The sequence below is a fragment of the Coffea eugenioides genome, chromosome 8 (assembly GCF_003713205.1).
Source record: "Coffea eugenioides isolate CCC68of chromosome 8, Ceug_1.0, whole genome shotgun sequence".
In the NCBI taxonomy this organism is placed as follows: domain Eukaryota; kingdom Viridiplantae; phylum Streptophyta; class Magnoliopsida; order Gentianales; family Rubiaceae; genus Coffea; species Coffea eugenioides.
The window spans coordinates 2232785-2252016 of NC_040042.1; the positions used below are offsets into that span (position 1 = coordinate 2232785).

Sequence of the window (19232 nt, forward strand, 5' to 3'; positions counted from 1 at the left end):
TTACATTACTAGTAATGAATCGTGTACTTTTCACGTGAACATGAACATGATGTTTTTAAATTTTTTTTCCTTAAAATTTTGGAAAATGTAATTTGCAAATATCTTAACAAATCTTAACAAATAACAAATCTTAATTTGCACTTCATTTTTTTTTAATGTCAGCACATATCTTAACAAATGAAAACTATATGATTTAAGTGATAGTGGAAGTATGATTAATAGAAATGTGACTGCAAATAACATTTCTCAAAAGTTTTAGAAAAGCAATTGTTTCGAAGGAATAAATGTAATTGAAACAAAAAAAAATGTGATATTTAATATTTTTATATTTTATGATTTTTTGTATTTGGTTGCTATAACCAACACAAATGCATAAGCAACATAAAGCATTATTTAGCCTGAGAGCACTTTTAATTTGTAACAATATCAATGTTTTTGTCTTTCAGTTGAATTTGGATTATCTGAGTGTTCTCTTTTATGTTATTTGAGTTTAGATTTTTAACTTATTAACGAAAAAAAGGATATTTATTATTCATGTTTTTTTTTATTTTTTTGAATTTGGTTTGCCCTAACCAATACACATGCATGAGTAATAAAGCATTATTTGTTCCAAGAGGACTTTATTTTGTAAGAGTATTAATGTTTTCTTCTTTCTGTTAAATTTAGATTGCCTGAATGGCTGAATGTTCTCCTTTATGTCATTTGAGTTAAAATCTTTAACTTTTTGAATAATTTGTTGTTCCCCATTAAGTCACTCTATGAATTTTCAAATAGTTTTAGTGTGTTTTTCTAATTATTATTATTTTTCACTAATGGTCGATTGTAAAATGATCTATAGTACTATTATAATTACAATAGTCTTGAAATATATTGAATTCCATTGTTCAAATTTAAATAGCTTAATTTTGAAGAGAAATGTTTTCATTTGGTGAAACTTATTTGTATTTATCATTGATGACATGATTTACGATTATAGATTTATATGATTAAAAATTGTAAGCTGTTAAGATAATTTGTTATATAATAATCAAATTGAATTTGGAAATATTTTTATCCACCTTTGATGTACTCTTTGAAATTGGATATTTTATTAAAAAATTATTTTTTTTAATTTAATTCACCATAACTCAAATGAGTGTTTCACCTTTATAACTCTTATTATGATTGGCATTGATTTATTTAATGCTATCAATTGTTACAATAATACCATTAATAAAGTTCATTAAATTTAATTTTTGTTGCAATTAAAACCAATAAATTTTCAACATAAAACTCTTTGCCTTCTTTCATACTCCAGTTCTTATTATATTTTGTGTTAAAATTTTTTACTTAATACTAATATACGCATACTAAAACGTGCTCTTAAGGTTTAATTTACTTTTATCCAAAAAAAAAAGATTCGTGATACTTTTTGAGAGACTCATAGTACCAATTTATTATACTTTGTTTCATGTTTGTAGTAATCTTTAATCTTGGATATTTCATAAATAAAATTTGTTTTTCTTTTTTTGATAAATAAAAAAGTAAGAAATCTTTTATTTTTATAAATTCTGATATTATTTATTAATGAAATGCAATGCAATTTTTCCATTTATTATAGAGGAGTGTAATTGTGGCATCACAAAAACTAATATCATTTTTTGGCTTACACTATTAACCACTAAGATTTACCATATTCTTTTATAATAAATAAAATTTGTTGTTTTTTTTTGGATTTAATTCACCACAACTCAAGGGAATGTTTTTCATTCTTGCAAGTGTTGGCATAATTGATATTAATTGTTGATGTAATGCAAGTAACTGGTTATTCTTTCATTGGTTTTTTTTTTTTTTTGGGCAAATATGAATCTTTATTGATCAAGATATAAGCGAGTACACACAGGAATCAAACAATTCCTACTTACATAAATCGTATCACTATTACAGTAATGCAAACTCAAATCTTGCTGGAAACACACATGACATAATCCGAACTCCATATTTAGCTCCCAATTAGCTTTGGTCAGTGGGACTCCTCTCCAACTCACAACAGTAGTATTCCTAACTGATTCAAGGACCATAGACACAATGGTCACAGCAGAAATACATTTCCGTTGAAATATGATTTCGTTCCTTGCACATCATATCTGATAAATTGCAGTTGAAAACACCAACCCTCTGATTTGACCAATAAATGAGTTTGAGTTGCAGTTATCAGAATACCATTTTAACTTAGCATCCCAGGGTAATCTGCTCTTAACTATTGCACACAAGTACTGTAGCTTCTGCCATACTGTATTGGATGGAGCGCAATCAAAGAAAATATGCCTAATGGATTCCTCAACACTATTACATAGGACACACTGATTTTACTCCAAAGCCACTCCCCAGGCCTTTAAACGGTCTCTGGTAGGTAATCTTCCTCTACAACGCATCCAAGCAATGAAAGAGTAACGCGGTACAGTACCTTTCCCCCATACCAGCTTGTCCCATGGCACTGGAGCTCCACAAACTCAAAGTTTTGACATTGCTGAATAGAATGTTAATTGGCTTGAAGCACTACCATACTTCATCCGCAACACGTGTATTAAGCAAAAATAAGACCCCGTATTAGTTCCTTTATCTCCCCTGTTCTTCGTCTCCCTTGGGGCCATTTCCACATACTCCCCTGAATACCCCTAGAGACTCTTGAAGCCTTTGCGATCAACAAATTTTCAGAAAAATATTTATATAAAGGACCAATAGGGTGCCAGCAGTCATACCAGAAATATGTATCAGCACCATTTCCAATCAAATGTCTAATGAAAGGCTAAGCTTCTTCCCTTAACAACAATAATATTTTCCTCCATACCCAAGAACAAGAACTATTAACCGGAATCTTTGCTGCCCAAAAGGAACACCCTTTCAAGTTGTTGGTATGAACCCATTTAGCCCAAAGGGTATCCTTTTTACCGCAAACATGCCATATTTGCTTCATGATTAGACATTTGTTCCAAAGTTCTAAATCAAACAGGCCCAATCCTCCCTCCTTCTTAGGCATCCATATATCAGTCCACTTAACTTTTGCACACTAATGAGTTCTAATCTCAGTTAGCATACTACAAATCTTCTTGATGACAGATTTGGGAAGAATAAAAGCACTAGACCAAAATCTCAACTTTAACCACTAAATCATATATACATATATATATATATATATATATATAGTTAAAATATAATTAAAACAAGAAGGTAGGTGTACTATTAAAGTTGTAAAATTATCATTCACCACTTAAGTTGCAACACTTTGATAGAAAAAATTAACTTTGGATCCACCTCTTATTTTGTGCACTACCAAACAGACAATGCCTTTACATGTTTACATTCTTAATTACTAGTATTTTACTACATATATGTGAAATAAGTTCGCAAAACTTTTATTCTAGATGCCAAACGTGCCCTTGGTAACTCTAATTAATCAATCTGGTTCTTCCCTATCTATCCACCCTCCCATTTTTTACCCAAAAAGAAGAAAAGGATGACTGAAGAATCACAGGCATCGTTGAAGTTAGTATTGCTTTCTGGGCAGATAGAAAATGGAAGGGCATCGGCCACTTGACAGTTTGGTGCTAAGGCTCGGCATCTCTATCTCTTTTGTCTTCTCGCCTAGCTAATTGCCAATGTCGCATCGCAATATTGCACATGGGATCATGGGCTATAAATAACCTCTGCTAATAAATTTTTTTGTTTGCCTTCCTTTTATTTTTATTTTTTTTTTGTTTGCCCCTTTAACGTCTCTTTTTGAGTTTTGAATACTTGCAGTATCATATAAATAACAAGTTGGCGCACAACATTCTGAGCTTTTTTGGTAAACAAGTTTTTTACCAAGTTTATCTGTTACAAGTTTTTTAATAATTTTATCTGCAATAACATCAAAAAAATTTTCAAAATTTTTAAACTTTACACTTTAAAATATCCAAAAAATTACACATTTTAAAAAAATTTTCCACAAATTTTACAGTAAGTTACATTAAATATTTAGACAAACATTCAAAAAATTCATTTGTCAAATGGGGCCTCTATTCTACTAAAAAATATTTGGAGATTCCTGTTTAACAATAGAGTTTTGCTTTAAAAAAAAGGCAGGAAAATCACGACATATCTAAAGGACTTACTATTTAAGGAGATGGTGAGACAAAAAGCAATAGAAGAGAGAGAAACCCAAGATTATAACACATATATCTTTAACATTGTAGATCATTATTATTATTAGCATTAATGCATGTGATCCGAGTTTTGCCCTCAGGTAAATGAATAGAGGTGTGCTGATTTAACAAGATCACTTTTTCTACATAAATAAACAAGCGCTCATTCCAATCATGTGCGTTCACACTAATAATTGCAAATGACTGGAAGAGACTGGCAGACAACAGCATTTTGCTATCGCAACTGGAATGAGCTGGCTCCAATTCATTATTGTCATCTTTGCATTATTTTGAAGCCTGGAGCCCAACAATTGCAATTGCATCAGCAGACTCTTACCCGACTCCACCACTTTTTGCAGATTCCCATCTATAAAATATGGTGTATTATTGCACTAATTGGCTTCCTCGCAAGTTCAGGGCATCTTGTGATTAATTTACTGATCTCCTTCATTTCATTTTGGTTTCTAGCTCCTCTGTGCTAAAGGACGCTTTCAAGTACCTACCATTGACTTTTATTGGTGAACATGATGTACCTTGTTAATTACAAATATTTATATCTATACTATAGTTACCCTCAACATGGTGCACATTGATGCCAGCTTTTCTACCTACTACCATTGACTTTTATTGGTCAACATGGTTTCCCTCGTTAATTACAAAGATTCATCAATAGTTTGTATTGATGGTTAGTGTTCAAGTTTTTCCTTTTCAAGATTGTCCTTCTTACAAAATAATTAGGACGACGTCAGTCCCTAATTTTGAATGCGCTTTCTAATATCATTGAGGGTATTCATGTATTGTCATAATCAAGATCTCATATTCAAAAAAGAATTTTTATTGCATCAAAATTTCTTTTGAATTATGAAATAAAATTAGATTTCGAATGAATCGCGTTAATGTAATTTCTAACAATGCAATAAGCTTTGGAATGAAACACGTCAGTGTAATTTCGTTCTTAACTTTCTCACATGGCTTTAACAATTCGTCTATAATAAGTTACCATGTAAAAATGACAAACATTGAGAGAACTTTATAATATATCAATATAGTGTCTCTCTATTTTTTTTTTTATGTTATTTCTAGGAACCAACGGCACTATTGATCACTAGGAAAATTTTTTGACTTTGTTTCTTCTTTTGTTTCACTTACAATAGCTCGAATAATGCACCTCATCACATTTGAATCCAAATTATGACTGTACAATAGTTAATTATGGCTTTGAACTAGGATTGGAGAAAAAAAAAATTGAACCACTACTCCTTTTTTAGCCTATAACTCTTTAAACTCAAGAAAAACCAATCCAACTATATGTTTCAAATTTCTCTTTTTCGTATCCCTACATAAAAATCTTCTTTACAAGGATACATTCTCGCTTCCTATATGTAGTCAATCTTTATTTATTCCTTGCAGATATGTAGCAAGATTTTCCCACAAATTAATTATGCCTGCAAAAGGACAGATTCCATGCTCCCATTTGGTTCCACTTTAACGATATATCATTACAATGAGGTAAACAGTAATATCCCACACCAAATGCTGAGATGATATAGTAAATTAAAACAAATATCATGCATCTTGTATGAAGCGATTTGAGAAAGGTCAATATAATCTAGCAAAAAAGGGCAAACTTGAAAAGAAAAATTGAACCACTAGACACACATAATAGTTATAGAATGAAACATATGCCAACTTCAATACTATTGGCAATTAAAGATCAAGTACAATGGTATACCTAATTTCCCGCAAGGAAAAAAGAAGGAAAATAGAAACACAATATTATGATTTTACTTTGTCGAGTGTATCCAATTTTTGTTTTTTTTTTTTAACATTACAAGGAGCTAAAAGACTAATTAGACATGATAAGATGGTGGTGATGGGATTTGGCTCTTTTCCGGTTTCTAGAAAATGGGGTTTTTGGCAATTAGCTTCTTTTACATTTGTCTTCTGCTAACACATTTGTGAATGAGTTTGAAATTGTGTTTGAGTTTTTACTATTTATTTACTAGACTAAGCTCAGTGGAGTAGTTAAATCTGAATAGTTTGATTATTTTACGTGTAAATTCTAATAATCTTATGCTACTCGAACAAAATTTGATTTGGATTAATTAATGAACCAATTTCGAAAGAACCCGTACCTAGCCCAACTCGATTCCAATATCAACTGGAGTAATTAACTTGATTGTCTTTCACCTCTAACTACAACTACAATTTATCGTTCTACGGGCAAATTACTAAAGCCGATTAGTTTAGCGGTGAATAGTGCAATTATCCTTTTTATTTAAATGATTAAATCTCGCCTCTTTTACATTTGTCTTCTTCTTCTGATACATTTGTACATTGTATTCTTCCCCCGTACAAATTCTCTCCCTTCTCTCTCTCGCTCTCTGCTTCCTTCCTCTGTCCCTCTTCTGTCTCCCTCCACCAGAACAATAATGGAGGAGCAACTACACTCTCAACTCAACTTCCATACTAGTGGTTCATTTTAGCTCTTTTACGACGTCGTTCTACGTCTACTTCAACAAATCTGAACCCCTTTTTTTCTTCTCTTTCATTTTTTTTTGCGCCTTTTCTTTCTCTTAACTCCAACAAAGTTTGCTGCTGCTGCTGCTGCTGCCTGTGATCTAACTTCTGAGTCCTACCTTGCCTGTAAAAGATAAAGTCTCGAACTTCAGGTCAGTTTTTTCTCTTTATCTTCTTTTCTCTCAGCTTTTTCTTTTTCCTTTTCAGTTTTTTTTAATTTAATTTAAATTTTTGAGGTTGTCTGAAAAGATAAATGAATGTGACTCTCTAGATTTGACTATGACTTTTCTCTGTTTGACTCTCTACTTTATGTTCTTCTGAAAATTGCAGTTTTAACTGCAAAAATTCCTTGAATTTTACGTCCATTTCTGAGCTGCATTTACTGGTAATGTTGACCTGCTGTAATGTTTAGTACTAGGGTTTATGAAGATTTTTGTTTTTGTTCTGTAACGGTTTAATAATAACGCGGAGATTTGAATGATTTAATATTTGTTTTTGCAGTAAATTTTCATCAAATGTGGTTTTTTTTTTTAATTCTTGAAAGGTTTGCGACTTCTTGAATTCTAAGCCTTGTAACGGCATTACAATTAAAGGTTTACATCAACTGTCTTATGCTGAGCACAGAAATAAGCCACGACACGATTGAGTGGTATGCAATCTTTAATTGCAAAGAAATTTGATTCTTTTTAATGCACTCCTTAGCATTTTCTGCTTTTCTTTTTTCTTTTTTTTTTTTGCTAAATTTGCATGCTTTTCACAGACCTCTTAAATCAATATAGTTCACGTTTTGGTCAGACACCGCATTGGAGTGGTTTGTTCCCAAGGCTTCTTTGATATTACATCCGTTTTTATTACAAATACTAATTGGTCACCAGAAATTAGTACCATATAGGAAAGACTTTGTAGCAGTTTTGTTTCTTCGTCAATGAAATCAACAATGTCCAGTCCAAAAGCGTTTTAACTTTCTTCCTTCCCCTTGTAAAGAACCCACAGTTGAAAGAAGGTCCTGAAGGCTGATCACCCTACCATTTGCAGAGTCTTCTTAATAGCTTCCATGATTTTGTATTGTAGCAGGTAAGGCACCTTCGTTTTTCAAACTCACGCTGCTGCCTATCTTCCTGTCTTCAATTTCCATCATGTTTCTTGCCTTAGCTTCTTCTAATTGGTTAATTCTTTCTTTTTCTTTTTGACACCGTTTTTCCTTTTGATAAATACTGCAACATATAGCATCAAAGTTCATCAGCTTATGAATCTATAACCTACTCTTCCTTCTTCCTTTCAAGATACTACAAGTGGACTGTCGCATAAACGAGAAGCCGCTTTCCCCTACATTCTTAAGTTAAAGAGAAAGACTGAAAATGGCAGAAACAGTTCTCTCTTTTGTGCTGGATCAACTCTCAACTTTTCTGCGCGAGGAGGGACGAGTGTTGGGTGGGCTTCGGCAAGAGGTCCAATTCATCAGGGATGAGTTGGGGCACATGAGAGCTTTCCTGAGAGAGGCAGAAGCAAACGAAGAAGATGCTCAACCCAGACTCCAAGAATGGATCAAGCAAGTACGAGAAGCAGCTTATGACACTGAAGACATTCTTGATGAATTTGTAGCTCGCTTTGCTCGGCATCGCACAACAGGATTCTACGGCTCTTTTCGGAGAATTTTCAGCTCCATCAAAAATTTGAGAGCTCGTCATCGAGTTGCTAGCCAAATACAAAGCATCAAGTTCAGAATCAATAGTATTTCTGAAGGTCATCAAAGATACCAATCCGAATATGGTATCTCTGCCCAAGCGTCCAGCTCACTTTCTGCTGTGAACAACACAACATGGCGCTATAGCGGAGATGATGCACTACTTGTGGAAGAAGCTAAATTAGTTGGCATTGACCAGCCCAAGAAACATCTAATTTCTCAGCTCCTCCAAGGGGATGATTACCAACTAAAAGTTGTTTCAGTGGTTGGTATGGGAGGACTTGGCAAAACTACCCTGGTGAAAAAAGTCCATGAGGATCTTGAAGTCAGAAGGCATTTCCCAGTCCGTGCTTGGGTAACCATCTCTGAAACATGTGACTTTCAGTACCTCCTGATAGACTTGATTCGGCAGCTACACGAGGAAGGGAAGAAACCAGTCCCACAATCGATAGAGTCTATGACTACCACTGAGCTGAAAAAAATTGTCAAAGATTTTCTTCAACAAGCTGGAAGGTATGCAATTGTTTTTGATGATGTATGGGACGTGGAATTTTGGAATACCATCAAATTTGCACTGCCCGAGAGTAGCCATGGCAACCGTGTCATGCTAACAACTCGAAGAGCTGATGTAGCCTCTGCCTCTTGCATTGAATCTCGGCGTTTTGTCTACAGAATGGAGCCACTGTCCTTTGAAGATTCGTGGACCCTGTTTTGTAACAAGATCTTTAAGGGAAATAGTTGCCCTGGCCATTTGATGGATGTTGCCAAAGGTATATTGGACAAATGTGAGGGCTTGCCCCTTGCAATCCTTGCAATCAGTGGCCTTTTGGCTTCGAAAGATGTAAACAGAATAGAGGAATGGGAGATGGTTAGACGCAGTCTTAGGGTTGAATTAGAAGGCACTGGTAAGCTGGACAGAGTTAAAAAGATACTTTTTCTTAGTTATAGTGACCTGCCTTGGCATCTTAAGATATGTCTGTTGTACACAAGCATTTATCCAGAGGATTACAAAATAGGATGCCTAAGACTTGTTAACTTATGGATTGCTGAACGGTTTGTAGAATGGAGAGAAGGAATGAACATTGAAGATGTAGCCTGGAGTTATCTCAGTGAACTTGTCAATAGAAGCCTAATTCAAGTGACTGGTGTGTTTTATGAAGGAATGCCCGGAAATTGTCGAATCCATGACCTATTGCGAGAAATTATCATTTCCAAGTCAAGAGAACAAAACATGGTCACAATTACTACTGGACAACCAACAAGGTGGCCGTCCGAGAAGGTACGCCGTCTAATAGTCCATACTAGCAGTAGTAACAACACCCAGCACCATGAGCAAACACAAAATTATTGCTTTGACCACCTTCGGTCATTCATTACAATTGGATCCACGAGCCCACTCCTTTCCAGAATGTTGTTATCTGAAGTTTCACGGGGTAGTAAGTTGTTAAAGGTTTTGGGTTTGAGAGGTCAAAAGACACAGAAGGAAATACCAAATGAGATTTTCAAAATGTTTCATCTCAAGCATCTAGACCTATATGGTACAGGAGTGGAGAGAGTCCCAAAAGGCATCGGGAAGCTTCAACACTTGGAGTATCTGAATTTAGGAAACACTGGAGTTGGGGAATTACCTATTGAAATTCTAAAGTTGCAAAAACTTCGGGTTCTCAAAGTATATCAACGAGTTGATCCTTCAGATGATGATTATGGACGCCACGGATTTAAAGCTCTATTCAATATGGGAGGGCTTCTTTCTCTAGAAATATTAAGCTGCATGGATGCAAGTAGTGGATGTATAACAGTTAGGGAGATAGGAAACCTGACACAATTAAGAGAATTAGCTATTACAAAGTTGAGAAGAGATGATGGAAAGGAGCTGTGCTCCTCCCTTGCCAACCTCACCAATCTCCATAAATTAAGCGTTTATTCAATTGGAAAAGGTGATGATCATGAGATAATCGATCTAAATCATCATAATCCTTCTCTTTCTTCTTCATCTTGTTCGTTTCTTCAATCTCTTCGTATGCTGATTTTGTGTGGCCGCTTAGAAAAGATGCCACAATGGGTAGCTCATCTTCATAGCTTGGTAAGAATAGATTTGGACTGGAGCAGGTTAAGGGGTGAGGAGGATCCGCTTGAATCGCTCCAACATTTGCCCAATTTGGTTAATATTAATTTCTGTGGATCTTACCAGGGAGAAGGGTTGTGTTTCAAGACTGGAGGGTTCCTAATGCTGAAGAGGTTGCACCTAAAGAGAATGGAGGGGTTGAGATGGATGAGAGTGGAGGAGGGTGCATTGCCTCGTCTCGAAACACTATTTCTGCAGCAACTTCCATTACTAGAGGAGTTACCATTGGGTATTCAGCACTTGAGCCATCTTCAACGGCTGTCTCTGTATGAGATGAGTTCTCAATTGAGAGAGGAGCTGTTAGAGAATCAGAAGGAAGAAAGTGAAGATTACACAAGAATCGCACACATTCCTGAAATTCTCATTGGTTACTATACAGATGATTGGAAATGGAGAGAGCACCAGCTATGGGAGAAGAAGAAGAAGAAAACATAATCATTCCTAGCAACAGCTGCCGCCGTGGCTTCCCTTTCTCTAGTTTATACCCTCCCTGTTGTGGACAACACTACTGCTTCCTCTTCTTTTGTTTTCATTTTTTTCTTGGTTTTCTTCCCTTCGACATCCATGAGAGAAGTTCATCATTTGCTGTGTCTTACCTTCTTGTTTATGGCATGTATTTATAATGCGTGATGATGTTGTTAATGTACTGTATACAGTTACTTTTTATCTTTTTGTTTCTTGATGATCTTTTCTATAATTAATTTAGCAAACGATCAAGAGGTAGGCAGGTTAAAAGTGTATTAATTATATCTAGCAGAAAATTTTCATTAAAACTCCAAATAATAGCTTTTAAATTTTGGTCAAATAAAATATGTTAATACGGCTTGGACAAACCTACATTAATACGGCTTGTCTGGTAAATGTAGTACACTAAGTTTATTATAGGGTTAATTTCAGAAACCTCCCCTGAGGTTTCCCCTAATCACACCTAGCACTCCTTAACTTTGAGAAATCACACTTACCACCCTTGGCAGAATTACGTGACATGCTGTACCAATCAGTATAGGAGAAATTACGATGCTACCCCCTATTATTAAGTAATTCTTGTGCAGGAAAATGCTGCAAAAATTTAAAAAATTGAGGCTATGCCTCTACCAAAAATAAAAATCCCGTGTTAGCTATGCCTCTATCAGGCTTTCCTCTCCTTAGAGCACCCTGCAATGTAACAACTTTAAAATTGAGCATGTAATTATCTAGCTTCCACAAGTTAGCTAATATTTCGTGATTATCAGGACAAATTTGGTCCCTTTTATATGTATACATAGTTAAGTAACTAACATCTAACATGATGTATATTTTTATAAACTGATTGTACCTTATAGATCACCCCGTGTAAAGTATTCACAAACAAGCAAGGACTACTCATACAAGTAAAATTACACTTCTACTATAGGGAGATGCACAAATTGATCAAAGAATTAAATAACCATTCCAAATTTATGCGTACCATTACACTACTTTTTATAGATATACACAGTCAAGTAACTAACATCTAACATAATGTATATTTTTGTAAAATAATTGTACCTCATAGATTACCCCGTGTAAACTGATTGTTTCAAGCCAGTGGTTGTTTCACACTGTATCAGGGCATTTCCAAGTGTTTAAAGATGCTAAAGGCTCCGTGCAATCCTTACTCTTGGTTTTTGAAGTGGTACAAGTACTCTTTATTATCAAAATGTATGATAGAAGACTTATTGTATTTTTGGTGTATTTCATCTGGTGGAATATGCATTGCCATATACTAATCTACCTATTATATAAGAAAAAAGCCAAGTTACTATAGCACCCCATCTTTTTTACACATGTATTGCACATATTTTTGACAAGTGGATTCTTGGTCATTTTAGCTAAACTTTTCCTTCCCTTTTTTGATTCAATTGGGCCAAAATAATTAAAATATTTTTTCTCTTTCAGAAAATCAACTGTGTCGCTTCTTCTTCTTCTTGCGGCAAGTGCTGTTATTTTTTATTTTTTAAAACTAATCTAACTAAAATTGTTGCCATGTTCTTTTTTTTTTTCGTCGAGATGATTAGCTACTTAACAAAGAGAAGTTTTTATTATTTTTTTATCCCATTTTACATTTTCTTTTCTTCCTTGTTTTTCTTCATGTCTAATCTCTCATATTTGCTCTATTCTTCGATCATAATGTTATAGTCAACTGGCATTTGTTTGTTAAATTTATAGGATGATGCTATTATTTGGTATTTTTCATGGATAAAAGGTGAAATATTAAAATATGTAAAAAGATCTTAGAATTCATTTTATACCAATGATCATTTTCTATGAAGAATAGAACAATAATTCTTTCTTTTCTTTTCTCCTCCCACGATTTGATTTCTTACTTCACATTTTTTTTCTTTTTCTTTGTTTTTTGGTTACATTTTGTAATTATCTACAATTTTGTGTATTTTTTAAAGAGAAAAGATATATCATGTGATGCTTCCACCAAGATAAATCTAGCTAGGCATTCTTCTACCTCTGTGTTCTATAAGATTTTGTATATATTTAAACTAACGTTAATTTTTGTTTGTTTTTTAATTATTCAGGTTCTGTAGTATCAATTGGGTTGGCATATAAAAATTGTAGTTGGTGGTAGAAGTCACAATTAAAAATTGTTAGAAAATTCAATTTTGATTAGGAAGATGTTTTTGCAATAAAAAAAATGGTTCAATTCTAATTTGTATATGTAGATCTGGAAACGTAGCAATTCATATTTTTTATCTAACCTTGCTATTTATATTCTGGAGCTGCAGTATAATGTTGTCACCTTTAAACGGGATTTAAATAAATAAAGAAAGAAAAATGTGAAACTTTAGAGTAAGTTATATTGATGTTGAAGATTGTGACATGTCTTAGTGGCTTTCTAAACTTTTTCTCATTATTAAAATACTGGAAGCATTATGATTGCTTTTGATTTAGTTACAACTAAGACTATGCTGCTAATTAATACAGCAATGCACTTATAGTGTATTGATTTTCTCTCTTTTTTGGGTATTATCATAATAATAGTTCAAAAATCTTTATTCAAATCACAATAAATAGGGGTATTAACTTCATAGATGGAATTTCTCTTCACAACAAATTTTGAGGGAAATTTTATTTATACTCCATATTTTATTAATTGTATTCCTACAATAAATAAAAACTATATGATAAAAATAATAGTGAAAATGTAATTAACAAAAATGAGAGTTCAAATAACATTTGTTAATTTTAATTATTTTGAGGCCCAATTTTCTCCTATATTTCTATTGATTTATCATGTGCCAAAATAATTTGATGTTATGTGTTTGACTAAATTTCTAGGGGGCCCAAGCTGTGCTTTGCACAGCTCAAGTACCTCTAGTCTTATAATATATAGCAAAGCATTGATGCAGTAGTTGCTTGGAAAGACACGTTGATGCATTAGTTGTACGAATAGAAATGAATAGTAGCACATTTTTTGGAATCTTAGTTTGGCTTAGACTTAGCTAAACATGTGACTGTGTCAAGTACACATCTGATTGGATTGTCACAAGTACCATACAAAACAGGCTCAACTTCCTCAGCTTTCTACTTTGAATTGCCTATGACTATGAAGGCTAAAACAGTTGGTAATCAATTACAGCATTGCATGTTGTATTGGACTTCATCAAATTGATTTTGTAATCTGAATAAAAATGTAAATAGCAATCAGTGTTAGATTGATGCACCAGTTGCTGCAATTTGCCCAAAGAAAATCAATGGTGAATGATATTGTTATCTTGTTTCCAATCTGTTTAATACAGCTTAAGCATAATACAGCTTAAGCATCAGACAGGTTGGAACTGTTTTGCCCAACGGTCCTCTATAGTATCAATGTTAAGAAGCTTCTTTTGCTTATTAAACTTACACCCCTTTAGCTTCTAAAATAATATCACAACATAGTTTTGTTTTTATTTTTATCTTGTAAATTCAAAACTCATCTTCCAATAGGGCAAAAGTGGAATAGAGAAATAGTCTCTCTCTTATAAACAATTTTTAAATACAATTCTTACACGAAAGGGCTGACAATGTGATGAAAGTTATCATTCTAAGGGTGGTAAGTGTGATTTTTGAAAGTTGGGGGTGCTAGGTGTTATTACAAAAAACCTCAGGGGAGGTTTCTAAAATTAACCCTTTATTATATGACCCCTTCTACGTGATAGATATCCTTCAATCAGCTCTTTCCTTCACCAATTTGCCAATGTTTCAATTCACATTGCATATGATATGACATCATTCATCATTGACTAGTAATAATTACTTTGTGCTAATAAACCAACAATGTGTATCATTGTTTCTTAAAATAATTTTACACTAAAAATTTGCATTTCATTCTCTGATAGGAATTATCACAAAACACAAAATTTGAATTCGATTCAATTCACTATAAAGATTTTCTTTTTTAAACTTGACAAAATGTAGGTGAACAATCAATCATTTTCTAGTAGTATAGAAGGACTCATTACTTTTTTTTTACAGCATTTATTGGAAAATCAAAAGATGTGGTTTATGCTGGCAATTAGGAACAAAAATGCAGATGACCTATGTATATGTACGTTGGCAATCGAGAACAATCTCTGACCCATTTGCTTGAGCAATGTAAGGGCTAGCTAATATTAAGTTGGGCAATTTACCTTTTACCCCCCTGTGATTTGGTATTTTACCACATAATTCTTTATGATTTAAAAACTTATATATAATAACTTTGGATTGAAGGGTCACCTTTAATTTTTCTGTTATAACTAACGTCAATAATAAAAGGTCAAAATCAAGGGATAATTTCAGAAACCTCGCTTGAAATTTTTTATAGTTTCATTAGACTCCCCTAAGGTTTACAAAATTACCCAAACCTCCTCTGAGGTTAAGGTTTTGTTAACAAAATTAATCCAATTAGAAAAAGTAACATTAAAAAAGTATTTTAAGGAGAGAGATGAAACATACATATATTCCATAAATACCCTTATGCATGTATATAAATTGTATTAGTAAAAGAATAAACATAATTAAAAGTTAAAAACAATTAATACACATATTTCACCACTCAAAAAATTCACAATCAATAAATTAGATAACACATATAAGCAACAAAACTACACTAATGATGACAAGATTCAATAAAATAGAATAGTCGTCTCTTTTAACATGATGTTTGTTACGATTCTTGTGATTTTGAACAGACTAATTTTCGAATTTTGTCTTTCTTTTCCCTCCTTTCTCCTTTACTAGTATCTAACGGTTAAATAGTTAGAGCACTAATTAACTATTAGTAACTAATTAACAAAAATAACTGTTAAAAATTTCTTTAATGATGAACGATTACTTGTAATTACAAAATAACATCAATTGATATATCTAATGGTGCAATTTTGTGATTGATAGAATTTGATAATGACTAGAAATCAATTGCACATAATGTGAGAAGAAGGGTTTTAGTAGAAGAAAAAAATACAGGGCAATTTTACAGAGGTTATTTTTCGTAAAGTTTACATTGAACCTAAGAGAGTGAAATAGATACTTGTAATGTTATTAGGGTTATTTGACAATGAGTGAAACCATAAAAGGTTATGTTTAATTTACCCTAAAATAAGAGTAGGGGGTACTTAAAGCTTAGGCTAAAGTAACTGCATTATTATGGAATTCAAGGTTTACAAATAGTGGTAAAAAGCTTAGGTGGGAAAAAAAAAAAACACTGTGCCAACATATTTCTAGGTAGATTTCTAAAAAGGGAAAATGGCCAATTTAGTCTCTATACTTTTTTTTACTGTCAATTTAGTCCTTATATAATTTTTTTGGCCAATTTAAACCCTATACTTATTGATCGGTTCCAATTGAGGAGTTCCGCGGCGGCGCTACCTTGTAATTGCGATTCAACGTCTAATTGAGCACTTATGCGGGGGCATTTCTGGTACTTCACTGTTGGGGCTCCTTTTCAGAAGTAAAAATCAAAACCAAAAAGTTACCGGCGCATTTCCCCTCCTCCACTCCCTACCTCCACCCATTGGACTCCGAAGACGGGAAGATGTCCGGCATATTCCGGTACAAAACTTGTGGCCAGGAGGGTGTGAAATCGTAACTGCAACAAGATCATTCGCTCTTGCCATTTCCAGGGGCCATTGGACATCAACTGTTTCAATAAATGATTCAAAGTACATCATTCGAAACCACTTTGGTCCTGCATCATAATCTTGCCTAAGGAGAGGATGCACTAAAGGAATGGCTCTTAAAACAGCATACACAAACTTAAGCTCTTCAAGAGTAGGATTTCTGAACTGAAGTTCAACAGATGACGTGCAGCGAACAACGTCAATAACTGGAAATTGATCAGTACCCGAGACCTCCAAAGCTAATGACTTTATCATTCTCTTATTTGAAGGGAACATGATTGACTCTAGCTCATAAGTCACCCTCAAAAGCTCAGTGTTTGGAACTCGAATAGTCTCCCTAGAAGCAGTCATTTTTTTTTGCATCATCATGAGCCCTGAACATGTAAATCCCTATATCCCCACCATTCCCACCAATAAATTGAACACAAGGAAATGGCTGTTTTCTGCTAGACCAGTCTGAATCCTTCCCCACCTTTATACCAAACAAATGCTCTAGGCGCAACCACTTCCATGGATCAGTCATGTACAAAGCAGCGGCGGTTCTGTACAGAGACTTAATAAAAGGTGGAGTAATGCCATCCACCTTCAACAAACATGCTCCTGATCCAGGACCAAGTCCTGGGCCACACCCAAATTGTTGTTGATATCTAGTAAACAAATTCTTCAAATGCACATCCATAGTAACTTCCCCACACCCGCAGAACAGATCTACCAAACTTCTTGAAAACCCACAAACAATTTAGACCTCCAAGTCTAGCAATTTAACTCGGGCATATCAGTTCCATCAGAATTTCCAACTGAAAGGGATTTGGAGGATGAAAGGGAGAGTGTGGTAATCTTTGGGGCGAGGGAACGGAGCTTGGTTTTGTACCGGAATATGCCGGACATCTTCCCGTCTTCGGAGTCCAATGGGTGGAGGTTGGGAGTGGAGGAGGGGAAATTGCACCGGTAACTTTTTGGTTTTGATTTTTACTTCTGAAAAGGAGCCCCAACAGTGAAGTACCAGAAATGCCCCCGCATAAGTGCTCAATTAGACGTTGAATCGTAATTACAAGGTGGCGCCGCCCCGGAGCTCCTCAATTGGAACCGATAAATAAGTATAGGGTTTAAATTGATCAAAAAAATTATATAAGGACTGAATTGACAGTAAAAAAAAGTATAGGGACTAAATTGACCATTTTTCCTTTCTAAAAATTTCACGTATAATTTTCTGTTCTTAACTCGCCCATGGCTTAGTCCATCAATAGTAGCACTACCAACACTCTCTTGTGATCACTACCAACATTAATGTCTAAATGCTATTGTCTTCTTTGATCAATCCCCGACTGCCCGAGTTTAACAGAAATTGAAATCTCACTTTTCTCAGTCGTCCATTCTTCAACTGACGCGAAAGGAGAAAAATTTAAAACCAACTTTAACCCACAAAATGCTCAAAACTCAGCTGCACCCCTACTCTCCTGTAACTTTGATAGAATAATTCATTTTGAGTTGGGTTTTTCTTTATTGACAGTAGTCGATTCTTGTACTCTCGTGATCTTTCCTCATTTCTACTTAAACACACATTATGTTCATGCCGAAAATTTGGTCAGATATTGTACTGGAATTTGTTTCTTCCTAAGGTTGCTTAACATTCCATCCGTTTCCAGTACAAATACTAATCGGTGCAAGGGGCAAAAACAATACGAATAAAGCTAAAAACTGAAAACAGTTCGTGTCGGCAAGAGGAGTATAGTAGTTTTATTTCTGGCAAAAATGCAATTTTGGTGCCTAATTTTTATCTCATGTGAAGGTTTAGTCCTTAAAGTTTTGGTAAAAGCAAATTTGGTCGTCAATCTTTATCCCATGTTTAGTTTTTGTTCCTAAAGTTTTTGCAAGAGCAAATCTGATCCTCAATGTATTCATTTTAAAGTAGATTTAGGACATTTGAAAAATTTTCCTGGCCTAATTATTGACATAATTTTGTCACATCTAGTTATGTGTCAATTAAATTACATTTCAAAATAGTGGTTAACTTGAAACAACAAAATTAAGAACTAATAATTCATATGCTAACTAATTAACTAGTAAAAATTGAAAAATTTTAAATTAAAACTAGTTGAAGTACCCAGTTCATCAATATAGAACTCATTTTCCTTTTATTTATTCATCAATGAAGTCATTGTCCAGGCCACCAGGTTTTAGGTTTAGACATCGTTGCTTTTGAAAGATGGTGTTGTACCCTCCTGAAGACTGAAGAGTGAACGCATAGGCCCCACCAACTACGCATAGTCTCCTTAATAATTTCCATGATTTTGTAGTGCCGCGGGTAAGGTAGCTTCGCCTTTCAAAATCCCGTTGCTGTCTATCGTCTTTCTATTCAATTTCCATCATCTCTCATGCTTTAGTTTCTTGTAATTAGTTACTTCTTTCTTTTTCTCTTTGACTGACTTTAATGGCTCCACTCCATTTTATTTTATTTTTTTTGGCTGCAGTTTCGTTGTGACGAGTAAGAATTTTCCTCATATTTCGTTCTTAATTTTCTCACGCGACTTTGACAATTCTTCTATAGCAAGTTACTATATAAAAATGATAAATAATGACAGACTTTTATAATGTCGATAATGTGTTTCTGTCACCTTTCTTATGCTGTT

General features: G+C 34.0%; 1 protein-coding gene and 1 pseudogene across 3 annotated transcripts; one reads left to right on the top strand and one right to left on the bottom strand.

Annotated features, from left to right (window-relative positions):
• The first annotated feature begins 6534 nt into the window (after positions 1–6534).
• Positions 6535–11149, top strand: LOC113779157 (disease resistance protein RPM1-like). Of its 3 annotated transcripts, XM_027324641.1 has the most exons (4): positions 6535–6835; positions 7228–7332; positions 7668–7757; positions 7967–11149. In XM_027324641.1, the coding sequence occupies exon 4, from the start codon at positions 8042–8044 to the stop codon at positions 10925–10927; it is 2886 nt and encodes a 961-aa protein (XP_027180442.1). In that variant the 5' UTR covers positions 6535–6835; positions 7228–7332; positions 7668–7757; positions 7967–8041; the 3' UTR covers positions 10928–11149. The 3 variants fall into 3 exon arrangements, with proteins under 3 accessions (XP_027180442.1, XP_027180441.1, XP_027180443.1); XM_027324640.1 differs by having other exon boundaries at positions 7228–7757; XM_027324642.1 differs by lacking the exons at positions 7228–7332; positions 7668–7757.
• Positions 11150–16440: 5291 nt separating this feature from the next.
• Positions 16441–17375, bottom strand: LOC113779457 (annotated as a pseudogene).
• Between the last annotated feature and the right edge of the window lie 1857 nt (positions 17376–19232).